Source organism: Tupaia chinensis, unplaced genomic scaffold (assembly GCF_000334495.1).
Source record: "Tupaia chinensis unplaced genomic scaffold, TupChi_1.0 Scaffold148012_1, whole genome shotgun sequence".
In the NCBI taxonomy this organism is placed as follows: Eukaryota; Metazoa; Chordata; class Mammalia; order Scandentia; family Tupaiidae; genus Tupaia; species Tupaia belangeri.
The window spans coordinates 1,732,678-1,747,221 of NW_006207862.1; the positions used below are offsets into that span (position 1 = coordinate 1,732,678).

At 42.2% G+C, this 14,544-nt stretch overlaps 1 protein-coding gene across 2 annotated transcripts in view; it reads left to right on the forward strand.

Annotated features, from left to right (window-relative positions):
- MICU1 (mitochondrial calcium uptake 1) overlaps positions 1-14,544 on the forward strand; it is a 288,729-nt gene that overhangs the window by 227,192 nt on the left and 46,993 nt on the right. For both annotated transcript variants that reach the window (XM_006170082.3, XM_006170083.3), the window contains one exon: positions 8,304-8,412. In XM_006170082.3, the coding sequence (XP_006170144.1) occupies positions 8,304-8,412 (109 nt within the window). The remainder of the gene's footprint in view (positions 1-8,303; positions 8,413-14,544) is intronic.

The following is a 14,544-nucleotide window of genomic DNA, read 5'->3' on the forward strand; positions in this document are numbered from 1 at the left end:
TAATAATAATAATTTGGGACCAGCAGATGGCATAATAGTAACGTCACTGGACTCCCACATGTTCACCACGGTTCAAGTCCTGGAACCAGCAGCTTAAACTCATGTCAGGAGTGTGTGCGTGCATTACCCAAGATTCCAAGAGGAGAATTGAGGAGAAGGGATTGAGGCATGGCCATCTCCCCCAAGGAGTGATTTCTCACTTTCTTTCTCTCTGTGTCTCCGGCAAGCGCACGCACCCTATAGCAAAAAAATCTCTTTAAAAAGAAAAAAAAGATTTTCTCCATAGGGCACGTGTGCTCATGGGGCAGAGGTGGGGCGAGGGCAATGAAAAATCATACTGCTCCAGAGCAGTGGGGAGGTTGATCATGCAGCAATCCCTTTTCCCTTGTCCTCTGGGGACTTGGAGCACACAAACACATGTGCCTAGAGTGATTTTCCAGCTGACAGGTGTGGGACTCCACTGTGGCTGATCACCATGCCACCTGCTGGCCCCAGTATAGTCTTGTGTTTTTTTAAAGAGAAGCTTTCTTTCTCTTTTAAAGAACTATTTACTTATTGTATTTATCATTATTATTTATTTTTCTATAGGGCACATGCACCCACCAGAGGGGAGAGAGAGGGAGTGAGAAAGCAAGCTGCCAGGTTCAGGACCCGAACCACATTCGGCCCTGTGGGAGTCCAGCTCCTCAACCACCATGCAGGCTGCTGGTCCTGATGCAGTCTTTTGTTTTTTGGGAGAGGTTTTCACTATAGGGCGCATGCGCTCACTGGACAGACAGAGAGAGACAGAGAGACAGAAAGCGAGAAATCACTCCCCAGGGGGGATGGCCACGCCACAATCCCTTCTCCTCCATTCTCCTCTCAGGATCTTGGGCATGCACGCACACGCGCCTGGTGTGAGTTTTAAGTCACCAGGTCCGGGACGCAAACCGCGGTCGACTACGTGGGAGTCCAGCGACATAGCCATTACGCTAACTGCTGGTCCCTTGATGCAGTCTTTTATATGTGGTATCTTTTTATGTGGGATGAGATTTTTGCGATAGGGTGCATGCACTCACCAGAGACAGAAAGTGAGAAATCAACTCCCAGTGGGATGGCTACTCACAGTCCTTTCCCCATCATTCTCCTCTCATGCCTAGTGTGTTTCAAGCTGCCAGGTCCAGGACTCAAACTGCGGTCAACTACATGGGAGTCCAGCAACGTAACTGCTACACCATCTGCTGGTCCCGTATGTGATTTCTTTTACCTTAAATAATGTTTTTAAAGTTTAAAACATGTTGATACTTCCATTAGTCGTTTATTATTTCTATTGCTGAATAGTAAATAGTATTCCACTGTTTGGGTATACTATATCTTGTTTATTCATTCACTGGTCAGTACACATTTGAATTGTTTCCTGTTTGGGGCTATTATTCGTAATGCTACAAACCTTTGCATACAGATCTTTATGTGATCCTGTGTTTCACTCCTAGGAATAAAATGGCTGAGTTATGTAGTAAATATATGCTTAATTTAGACAGATAACCAGTTGGTATGCAGAGGTGTGCGTGTGTGCGGGGAGGTTTGGACAGACTCTTACCACCTCATCATCTTCCAGCTTTAGCCTCTCAAGCAGCTAGGACCACAGACATGAGCTACTACAGCCAGCTCTTTCAGACAGGGTCTTACTATGTGGCGCACACTGGTGAGCATGAGTTTGCCATCCTCCTGTCTCTGCCTGCCCAGTAGTTGCGACCACAGGTGAGCACCACTGCATCCGACTTTTAAGGAGGGCTGGGTCTCATGTCACCGCTAGGTGACAGGCAGTAGTGTCTAGCACACACTGCCACAGCTGGGCCACATAAGCAGTTTGTTGAGCAACTGGTCACAGGATAAGATAACTCCCGTCTTTCACCATAACATGCTAAGAAATTCTCTTTGTTATCAAGCCTAAGAAAAGGATATTTCCTTTTGCCTACAGTGTCTTTGGTTCAAGTCACCTGTCAATAGATTGCGCATAAGCTATAACCTGGTTTGAACAGCTCAACTTGCAATAAGCATGTCCTTTCACTTTCCATTTCACCATCTGTACACCACCATTCCCCTTTCAGTCTGTAGGAACTGGACTGTTCTAGATACCCTCTGTTGTAGTTTTATTCTAGCTTTATTCTAATAGCTCCCTGGATTTTTTTTTTTCTGAATTAGTTGCCAAAAAATAATAATTTATAACTAGCACTGTCTTTCCTTAAGGAAGACCTATCTAAATTGTAAGCGCCATAAAATCAAGGCCCATGTCCAGTGCAGCATAATTTCTCTCACTGTTCTTGGCACAGTGCTGAGTGATTAGTAAGTACTCAATAAATATTTTTTATTATATATGTAATAAAGACAGAGTGCTGTATATTTAGATTTAATAGTGGCATAATGTCATTTGTATTCCTCTGTTTTTCTAAATCATCAAATGAATAACCGTTCGATTCAGATTGTTCTGTTTCTGTGTCCTCAAATAATTCCCAACATAAGCACTCTGGTCTTGAGCCATAGTGTTTGGTGTTTCACGAGAAATTAACTAACAAACATTAGAGGTCATTTATCAGAGTGGAAAACATTCATTCTGCAGTGCCCTTTCTGGTTTAGGAAATTTTTTTTTCTGGTTTAGGAATTTTATGTTAACCTTTTAGCCTAAACACTTTCAACCCTTTCAATAACTTAGACCCCTGTTTCCCCACCTGCTACGGAAATCCATACTATAGTAAAAATCTTTAGCATGTCGTGTGTGTGTGTTAAGTAAAATATATATAACATTTATCATTTTAATTATTTTTTAAAGAATTATTTTATTGGACCAGCAGGTGGCATGATGGTTAAAGGTGTTGGACTCCCACATGGCCAACACGGTTCAAGTCCCAGACCTGGTGACTTGCTTTCTCATTTTCTCTTTCTCTCTCTCTCTCTCTCTCTCTCTCCCTCTCTCTCTGACCAAACTGGAAAATAATAATAAATAAAGTTAAATAAAATATTTCTTTAAAACAAATAATTATTTTGTTTAACTTTATTTATTATTTATTTTTGGAGAGGTTTTTGCTATAGTGTGCATACGCTCACCAGAAAGAAACAGAGAGACAGAAGGCGAGAAATCACCCGCGCCCCCCCCCCGGGGGGATGGCCACGCCGCAACCCCTTCTCCTCCAATATCCTCTTGGGATCTTGAACGTGCATGCACATGCACACGGTGTGACTTTAAGCCACTGGGTCCAGGACTCGAACCACAGTCGACTACATGGGAGTCCAGCAATACAGCCATTATGCGAACTGCTGGTCCTATTATTCATTTATTGTCATTTGACCAGGGAGGGACAGAGAGAGAGAGGGAAAAAGTGAGAAGGCAAGCCGCCAGATCCAGGTCTCGAACCACAGTTGGCCATGTGGCAGTCCAGCACCCCCACACACCACACCATCTGCTGGCCCTGTTTTAATCATTTTTAGGTGTACAGTCTTGTGGCATTAAGTTTCATTGTATTGTTGTGCCATCACCACCACCATTGACCTCCAGAACTTTGTTGTCTTCCTGAAGTAGACCTCCTTACCCTTTCACAGTAACTGTCCTTCCCCCTCTCACAAGTTCCTGGCAACCATCATTCTACTTTCAGTCTATGAATTTGACTACTTTAGGTACCTCACACAAGTCCGGTCATATAGTGTTGACCTTTGTCCTTTTGTGGCTGGCTTATTTCACTTAGCATGTCTTTAAGGCCCATCCATGTAGCAGATTCGTCAGAATTTTCTTCCTTTTGAAGGCCGAATAATTTCCCATTGTGTGTATAGCCCACATTTTGTTCTTCCATTCATCCATCAGTGAACACTTGGGTGGCTTCCACCTTGGGTGTCTTTTGATGGAGGTGGAAGGAAGATGGTACGAGTATATCTGTCCACAAGCAGTGATCATGTAGAATCCATGTTTCTAATCCAGTGAGGTTCTTCTCTGTAAGGGCAGTTCTTGCCTAGTACTTAACTGCAAAGAGCTTACTATTCGTCCTTACTATAGCATCCAGATAAGGAATAAGCCCTGCCTCAGGGCACTCTATGTCAAGGCTAAGATACCTCAAATTATGGGAAAAAAGTATATCACACAAGTTTTTCCAGTTCACTGCCAAAAATGACGGTACCTGTTACATGATAGATAATCCATAAATGTTTGAATGAATGCTTAAATACAGAGGTACTCTTATTCATAATTGCCAAAAATTGGAAATAGTCCAAATAGAATGAATAAACAAGCTGTGGTGTATTCACATAATTATACTTTATAGCAATAAAAAGGAATCAACCACAGATATACACAAAACATGAACCAATCTTAAAGAAAGAAGCCGCAGGTAACAATGCAAACTACATAATTTGGTTTATAAAGTTTAAAAATATAAAACTAAGCTAGTATTTCTATTTAAAGGTGCATACATCAGGAGCAATGCTATTTTTTTTTAAAGGTAAGGAAATGAGTACTCTAAAAATCAAAATAGTGATTATCCTTGGTGGTGAGGGTGGGGCTTATGATCGGGAAGGGGCCTGCTGAGTGGGAAGAGGAGCAGGTTTCTGGAATGCTGACATAGTCTGTCCCTTAGCCGGCCATGGGTGGCACAGCAGGACACAGTGCTCTGCACTGCTGGAAGACATAAGGAAGATTCAGGGCTTAGTTTTCAGGTCAACTGCCATTTGCCAGGAGTGTGCACACACATGCCCACGTGTTCCTGGTTGGCTGGAAAGGCTGAGGGGAGGATCTTGTCGTGAGACCTTGTTGAGAATACTTGTCTTTCTCACGCTCTCTCTCTCTCGCAGGAAAGAAATAAATAAACTTTCATGAAAAGTCTGTTCCTTGACCTGAGTGGAGTTTCTATGAGTGTTCATTTTAACAACAGTTTGCTAAATTGTACTTTTTTTTTTTTTAATTTGCTGTAAGGTATGTGTACTTGCCAGAGAGATGGGAGGGGGCAGATCGGGGGAAGTGAGAAAACACCTCCTGGGAGATGGCCATACCACAATCCCTTCTCCTCTTGGGATTTTGGGCACACATGCACAAGTGTTTGATGTGTTTCTTAAGCCACCAGGTCTGAGACTTGGATCACATAGTTGGCCACGTGGAATCCAGCCACCTTAACCACCACACCACTGACTGGCCCCTGTATTTATTTTAAAATAGAGTTCCTTGGGGCCAGCAGTTAACGTAATGTCTATGTCACTGGACTCCCATGTAGTTGACTGCGGTTCGTGTCCCAGACCCGGTGGCTTAAAACTCACGCCGGGCGCGTGTGCAAGGGTGCCCAAGATCCTGAGAGGAGCACGGATGAAAAGGGATTGTGGCGTGGCCATCCCCCCGGGGGTTGATTTTTCGCTTTCTGTCTCTCTGTCTCTCTCTGTCTGTCTGGCGAACGCATGGGCCCTATGGTGGAAACCTCTCCAAAAAATAAAAATAAAAAAATAGAGTTTCTTTCTTTTTTATTTTTTTAAGAGATATTTTTGCTAGGACACATGCCCTCACCAGAGAGAGAGAAAGCAAGAAATCACACACCCCCACCCCAGGAGGGATGGCCAGGCCACAATCCTTTCTCCTCCATTCTCCTCCCAGGATTCTGGGCACACACACACACGCATGGGCCCATGAGTTTTAAGCTGCCAGGTCCAGGACTCAAACTGCAGTTGGCCACGTGGGAGTCCAGCGACGTAACCGTTACACCATCTGCTAGTCCCTAAAGACAGAGTTTCATGGTGTCATGATCCTCCTGCCTCAGCCTCCCAGCTGGGACCACAGGCACACACAGCCACATCTCCCTCTTCATTTTATTTTTACTCAAATTCTCCATTTTCCAAGCCAGCCTGGAGCCTACAATTCCCTGGCTTCAGCCTCCAAAGACACTGTGTTTACAGGTACATGCCATTTTGCTCAGCCTTTAGATTGCACTGGGAATCGAACCAGGCTTCCCTTAAGGTCCCAGCCTGAAGAACACAATGTCTTAGCAGCACACATCGCTACAGCTGGACCCATACATTTATACACACACACACACACTCATAGCCACAAACACTTCCACACATACAACATACGTTAAATTCATCTATTTGTTTCTTCTAAGAGAGTGAGTGAGTCACCTCCAATAGGGTCCTCACACCAAAGTCCAGTCTCTTCCCTTCAACTCATCCAGAGAAAGACAAAGAGATAGCAGGAGGGAAAAATGAGATATCATTTCCCTCCCTAAGGGGAATAGCCACACTATAATTCCTTCTCCATTCTCCTCCTTGGATTTTGGGCATGCATTCACATGTATCCAGCATGAGTTTCAAACAACCAGGTCCAGAACTCAAACTGCAGTCAGTCATGTGGGATTCCAACACCTTAATTGTCACGCCACCTGCTGACCCTAATCAAAATCTATTTTTTTCTAAAGAATTATTTATTTATCAAATTTCATTTGTTATTATTTTTTAAAATTTGATTAGAGAGAGACAGAGAGAGTAAAGGAAAGTGAGAAAGCAAGCCACCAGGTCCGGGACTCGATTCACAGTCTGCCATGTGGGAATCCAACACCTTTATCCACTAGGCCTCCTACCGGCCCACAAAATCTATTTTAAGGTCTGTGATTCTGAGGGAGAAATTATAGATGACATAATCATACAAACAGTATTTTAGCTTTCAGTTTGATTGATAAAATGAGAAAAGTACAATTGACCCAACCTAAAGAGTACCAGGAAAGAACTATTAAGATTTCCTTTTGGGGGCCAACAGGTGGCATGGTGGTTGCACATGGCCTACTGCAATTCAAGTCCTAAACCCAGCAGCGTGAAAACCACAACAAATAGGAGCCAGTAGATGTTGTAGCAGTTACAACATCATGTCCAGTTGCTGGACTCCCACATGGCCAACCGTGGTTCAAGTCCCAGATCTGGTGGCTTGAAAAATGATACCAGACACATGTGCATAAGTGCCCAAGGTCCTGGGAGGATAATGGGATTGCAGCGAGGCCATCCCCGCCAGGGGCTGATTTCTCACTTTCCCTCTCATCGTCTCTGTCTTGGGGGTGCCCTAAAGCAAAATCCTCTACAAAATAAATAGATAGCTACATAGATAAATAAAGTTTTAAAAAACAAAACTTTCTTTTTACTAAGTGCCTGGTGTAGGTTCCTGGACTACCTACAATAGTTTGGGGAAATGGAAATTGGAAGAAGAGCAACACTAAGTAGAAGCCAGTCAACAACTGCAGTCCATTAAGGACCCAGTGCTTCATTAAAAGACATTAACCCCAGTGTCTAGGACATTTCCCAGCACTTGCACTTCTTAGAACCTGTATTCATTCCCATCACAGTTTGATGTGTGAGAAGGGGAGAAAAGGAAAAGAGGACAAGTCTTCTCTGTCAAGGAACTCCTAGTAGCTTCTGTACAACTGCTTTCTCTCGAGCTGCCATAGAAAGCAGAATTAGAAATCAAATCTTTGAACAGCTTTTGAAAAGAATTTGTTCATTCACAGAATTTCATCAGATTAAAGTGGAGAATTACTTAGTCAGAAGCTTTTAAGAGATAATGAACAAGCTTTGCTAAACACTGAAACCCTTCCCCCCGTAGACCATGGACTTCTTTAATTAGCTTAAGCCTCTAAAAGCCTAGCCGTCCAGCAGCCTATTGAAATGGAATTCCTGTCTGATCTTACTCCTTAAAGTGTCATAATAGATCAAATGGCTGCAACCCATTTAGGGAGTGTCACAATAGATAGTGCGACTAATTGGAGAGCACAGTGAGGGATATTTTCACTGAAGATTGGGGAAGCAGCTTTGTGTCAGATTTCACACATGAGGGCGAAGCAGTTAGCCAGTTTGCCTTTTTCAGGGTAAAATCCTAGAGTTTTGTTTCCTTATCATTACAAATTTGTCATTCTTTTTTTTTTTTTTTGAGAGGTTTTTGCTATAGGGAGAATCACATCCCCAAAAAGACAGAGAGAGACAGACAAAAAGTGAGAAATCACATCCCAGGGGGGATGGCCACGCCGCAATCCCTTCTCCATTCTCCTCTCAGGATCTTGGGCACGCACGCACTCGTGCCCGGCGTGAGTTTAAGCCACCGGGTCCAGGACTCAAACTGTGGTCAACTACATGGGAGTCCAGCAACATAGCCATTACACCAACTGCTGGTCAGTTGGCATTCTTGACTGATTTATTTGGTCTCTGTTCTAGACATGAATGTAACTTCCTGACTGACGTTAATATAATTGCCCAGTTTTCTGCGAGTCGTGATGCTTTCTGTTACAGGTCCTGCCTTACCTCGCTGTTTCCTGTTGTAGGGTCTGACATTTCAAGAGGTGGAGAACTTCTTTACTTTCCTAAAGAATATTAATGATGTGGACACCGCACTGAGCTTTTATCATATGGCTGGAGCATCTCTTGATAAAGGTAATGACACAAAAGTTTTCTCTTGAAGGCATAAACATTACATTTGTAATCTATATGGTGACTGCTCCTTAACAGTAAATAACTAAGTTTTTCTTGGTGCTCTGTTTTGTTTTGTTCTGTTTTGTTGCAATTGTACGGGCTTGGCATTTCACATTGCAAAGCCAAGCTCCACAAATATATTTTCTTGTTCTAAAGCCTGTAGTCAGAGCAGATGTCTATCTTTAAATGATTAGCCTTGGAAATAGTCAAAAAACTGCAGAACTTCTGTCATCTGAGCCAGTCACAACATATATAATGTGAAACTGAAGTCACTCTGCAATTTAATTTATGTCATTGATGAGAAAGAACAGTTTGATTTATTACTTAGGTTTTTTTTAAAGGTAAAATCAGGACTCTGAAAAAAGCACCCCCTGTCGGTTTACTTCATATAAATTCAGTTAGCGGTTATGCAAGCTATGTGAGCAAGCAGAGGAATTAAAATCACTTTTTAGGAACCAGCAGTTGACGTAATGGCTCTGTCACTGGACTCCCATGTAGTTGACCGCAGTTCGAGTCCTGGACTCGGTGGCTTAAACTCACACCGGGCATGTGTGCATGAGTGCCCCAGATCCCAGGAGGAGAATGAAGGAGAAGGGATTGCAGCGTGGCCATCCCCACTGGGGGGGTGATTTCTCACTTTCTGTCTCTTCGGAGTGAACATGCCCTAAGGCAAAAACCTCTCAAAAAAAAAAAAAAAAAGCACTTTTTAAATTTTTTTGTCCAATTCTCAAACTCCGGAATAGCAGGTGATGTGGAGGTTGGGATGTCTGGATCCCACATAGCTGACTGTGCAGTCGAGTCCCAGACACAGCAGATCGAGAAACACGCTGGGCATATATGCGTGCGTGCCCAAAATCCTGAGAGGAGAATGAAGGAGAAGGAATTTCACCATGGCCATCCCCCTGGGGAGTGCTTTGTCACTTTCCCTCTCTCTTTCTCTAAGTCTCTGTCTCAGTCTCCAGCATGTGCATGAGCCCTATGGCAAACATTTTTTTTTTAATTCAAATACTCAAAACACTTAAAATAATTATTTTTAAAATGTCCATATATCTGGTTCAATTAATATGCGCTGAATTTACTTGATCATTTATCTATGCATATTTTCTTCCCTCTAACTATTCATCAATCCTTTATGTGTTCTTCAAAGTTTATTTATGTCTTTTTTGAGTGAAAGAGACAGAAAAATAGAGAGATAGCACCCCCAACAAGATCTTAATGCTTTAATCCACATCCAACCCTGGATCATGGGCATGCATGTGCCTCGCATACTCAGGGAAGTCTCTGGGCACAAATCTGGAACCTTTCCAGGTGAATTAGCCTCACCACTGCACTACCATCTAGCCCCAATCTCTTTATTTTTTTATGCAAAGTATCAATAAATTATATACATAACTATACTTTACTTCTAAATTCACCACCATGAATATTAACTGAAGTTCAATATTTACTTTAAGTTCTCTCATCACAATCAGTTTCTGCCCCCACTCACAATGTGGCACATGCCACCATTCCCAGCTTTTAGGGTGGGCCAGGAAACAAACCCAGGCTTCCCCTGGGGCCTCAGGAAGTGCTACTATAAGAGGTAGTGTCTACCAGCCCGTTACTATGGTTGGGCCTATTCTGTGTATTTTTCACGATAAATTAATTTTGCTTGTTCTAGAACTTTACACAAAGGAATTATACAATGTCTGCTCCTTCAAACATTATTCGTAACAAAATATTTTTGATCTTCATCTATTGGGTCATCAGAAAAGTCATGATGTGTTTTCTTCATTGTTTTCTATGAAAAAATGCAACATGATTTTTCCTTCTTTTAGATTTTTGCTATAGGGTACATGCTCTAGAGAGAGACAGAGAAAAAGCAAGAAATTACCCCTCACAGGGATGGCCACACCACAGTCTCTTCCCCTCCATTCTTCTCTCAAGATTTGGGCCTGCACACACACACACCCAGTGTGAATTTTAAGCCACTGGATCCAGGACTCGAACTGTGGGCAACTACGTAAGAGTCTAGCAACATAACCATTACTTCATCTGCTGGTCCCAGTGTCATGATTTTTTTTCAACAGCCCAATATGTTGTTCTGTTTATCAATAGTTGATCGTTTTTTATGGTAGGTAGTAACCCATTGTTTGAATATACCACAGTTTGTTTATTCGTTCTTTTATTGATGAATACCTTGATTGTTTCCAGTTGTTGACTATCTTCAATAAAGCTGTTATTGGGACCAGCAGTTAGCATAATGGCTATGTTACTGGACTCCCACATAGTCGACCGCAGTTCGAATCCCAGACCCGGTGGCTTAAACTCATGCCGGGTGCGTGTGCGTGCGTGCCCAAGATCCCGAGAGGAGAATGAGGAGAAGGGATTGCGGCGTGGCCATCCCCCTTGGGGGGTGATTTCTCGCTTTCTGTCTCTCTGCCTCTCTCTGTCTTTCTGGCGAGCGTGTGCTCCCTATAGCAAAAACCTCTCCAAAAAAAAAAAAAGCTGTTATTAATGTTCTTGTGCAAGTTTTTTGAGGATATCTTTGTGTTTTGTTTGTTTGTTTGTTTTGCTTTTTATTTTTTGCTATAGGACCCAGCATCTGTACCAGAGACAGAGAGAGAAAGTGAGAACTCACACCCTAGGGGTGATGGCTATGATGCAATCAATGCCTTTTCCTCCATTCTCCTCTTGGGTTCTTGGATACGCATGCTTGCATAAGGTGTGATTTTCAAGACCCTGGGTCTGGGACTCAAACCATAAAGTCAGCCATCTGGGATCTAGTGCCTTAACCACCACACCACCTGCTAGCCTGAGGACATGTATTTTAATTTATTTTGGATAAAAACCTAGAAATAGAATTTTTGGGTATGGGGACAATGAGTACAGTTGTGGATTGCTTAACAGTAGGCATACATACTAAGAAATATGTCATTAGGTGATTTCATCATTGAGCAAACATAGACTGAACTTACACAAACCTGGATGGAGTGTCCTACTGCACTCCTAAGCTATATGGTATAGTTTATTGCTCTACCATTATATATGTGGCTCATCACTGACTAAAATATCATTATATGGTGCATGACTTTGTTTATTTTATTTATTTTTAAATTTTTTTTGGAGAGGTTTTTGCTATAGGGGACATGCGCTTGCCAGAAAGACAGAGACAGAGAGACAGAAAGCGAGAAATGACCCCCCAGGGGTAATGGTCACACCACCATCCCTTCTCCTCCATTCTCCTCTCAGGATCTTGGACACACACACACACACACCCGGCGTGAGTTTAAGCCACCAGATCCGGAACTCGAACCACTGTCAACTACATGGGGATCCCGCAACATAGTCATTATACCAACTCTGGTCCTGACTTTGTTTAGTTTATAGTAAATAGTTAGAGCCTTTTTCACAATGTGTTATTTTAGACTCCCACCTATAATGTACAAGAGTTCAAGTAGCTATTCCACATTTTTGTCAACAATTGGTAATGTCAGTCTTTTTTTTTTTTTTATGAACAATTATTTTATTTATTTATTTATTTATTTTTATTTGACCAGAGAGAGAGGTAAAGTGAAAAAGCAAGCTACCAGGTCCAGGATTCGAACTGTGGTCAGCCATATGGGAGTTTAGCGCTTTGATCACCACACCACTTGCTGGCTCCACTGTCAGTCTTTTTACATTTTATTATGTTTTTGAAAAGAATTATTTTTATTTAATTTTATTTATTTATTTATTTATTTTTTGACCTGAGAGAGAGAGGGAAAGTGAAAAGCAAGCCACCAGGTCCAGGACTTGAACTGTAGTCAGCCATGTGGGAGTCTAGCCCTTAACTACCACACCATCTGTATTTACATATTTATGTGTTTATATTTACATACACATAAGTATTTACATATTTATTTCTTGTGGTTTTTAAGCTGCCTATTCTGGTACTCAAACTGCACTTGGCCATGTAGGAATCCAGTGCCTTAACCCCAGTATACTGCCTGTTGGCCCAGCCCCTCAAGTTTTAAACATAGCAAAATCTTACATTATTTTTTTTAGTTTGTATGTTAGACACCTTAGGTTTTTCTATGTAAACAGTTATTCACAAACAGAGAGACTGTCACCTACTCCCTTTTTATATTATTTCTTTTTTCTTTGCTTATTGCACTTAAGGTTCTCATATTCTTTTCTCCTTTTGATGTCTACTGGACTTTGAGTACTTGTGTGCATGCCTGGTATGTTTAAGGCCAACTGGACCGGGGATTCGAACTGCAGTCACTGTGTGAGATCTAGCTTCTCTTTAGCTGCGTGTTACTGCTACACATCAGAGTCAGCCCCTGGCAAGAGGCAATTTTTTACAGCAATCCACCGAAACAAGTACACATGGTTTATTTCTGTTACTTAGCTGGAATCTAGGCCAGTTTTCCCTAGATATCTGTCATTTTATGTTGAGGGTATCTGAAGTTACAGTGATCACACAGACTGAACAGTCAATACAAATGCCAAAACGTCGTATTTCTCAAAGTTAATTGCATCAATATTTTTGGATGTCAGATACAGATGTGGAATTTGTACCATTGTCTCTGTTAGCAAGGATAATGATGCATGGTCTATATAGAGACTAAACATCCCACCGAATGGCCTAAAGTCATTGGAAACACTTTTCTTTTTTTAATCACTAGGTTTCATTTCCCTTTGGCACCACTACCCTGAATCATTCTATTTTATATACCCTGTAATTTTAACACAGTGATTCATCCTATATATCTGTTCTTTAAAACAATTTGTATTGTCTTTGTTGGGCTTTTCAAAAAAAGATATGTAAAATCAAAGAGGCTTGAGGACAGCAGGTGGTGTGGCAGTTGGGGTGCTGGACTCCCACAGGGCCAATTGCGATATGAGTCCCAGACCATGCAGCTCGCTTTCTCACTTTCCCTCTCTCTTTCTGTCTCTCTGGTGAGTTCACATGCTCAATAGCAAATTTGAAAAAAAAAAGAGGTTCTTACTAATCTTATTTTGATAATAATGACTTCAAATCTTACATCTTTGGATTTACAGTTGCTATCAAATTCCATTATGTGATATGACAAAAGCTATTTTTGGAGAAATAACCAGAAGGTGCCACATGTATACACACAGAATCTCCATATAATTAAATTTATTTTGTCAGGACCAGCAGATGGCATAATGGTAACGTTGCTGGACTCACACATAGTCGACCACTGTTCAAGTCCCAGACTCAGTGGCTTAAACTCACATCGGGCATGTGCACATGAAGCCCCCAGAGGAGACCGGGAGGAGAAGGGATTGCGGCATTGCCATCCTCCCTTGGGGGATATTTCTTACTTTCTTTCTCTCTGTCTCTCTCTGTCTCTCCGTGAGCACACACAACCTACAGTGAAAATCTCTCCCCCTCAAAAAAATAAATTAAATAAATAAACTTATTTTGTCAAAAAAGTCTACAAAGGTCAGAGGATGAATTATTTTAAAGAAAAAAAAACACTATTTTAAAAAGTTATATGGGATGGGACCAACAGTTGGCATAATGGCTATGTCACTGGACTCCCATGTAGTTGACTATGGTTAGAGTCCTGGACCTAATGGCTTAAACTCATGCCTGGCACATGAGGGGGGTAGGGAGGGAGGGAGGGAGGGAGGAAGGAAGGAAGGAAGGGAGGAAGGAAGAAAGGAAGGAAGGAAACAAAAAGAAACAAAACAAAAAAAGTTATAAGGGGACCAGCGGGCAGCATGGTGGTTAAGGCCCTGGGCTCCCACATAGTCGACTGCGGCTTGAGTCTTGGACCTGGCAGCTTGGAAGTCACCAGGCATATGTACATGTGTGCCCAGAAGTACAAGAGAGACTGGAGGAGAAGAGATTGCAGTGTGGCCATCCCCTCAGGGGGTGATTTCTCACTTTCTGTCTCTCTGTCTCTCTCTCTCTGGCAAGCACATGCGCCTTATAGCAAAAATCTCTCTTAAAAAAAAAAAAAAAAAAATGTCGTATGGGGACCAGCAGGTAGCATGGTGGTTAAGGTGCTGGGCTTCCACATGGCCAGCCACGGTTCCAGTCAGCTTGAACCCAACAACTTGAAAATCACTCCAGGCATGTGTGTGTGTGTGTGCCCA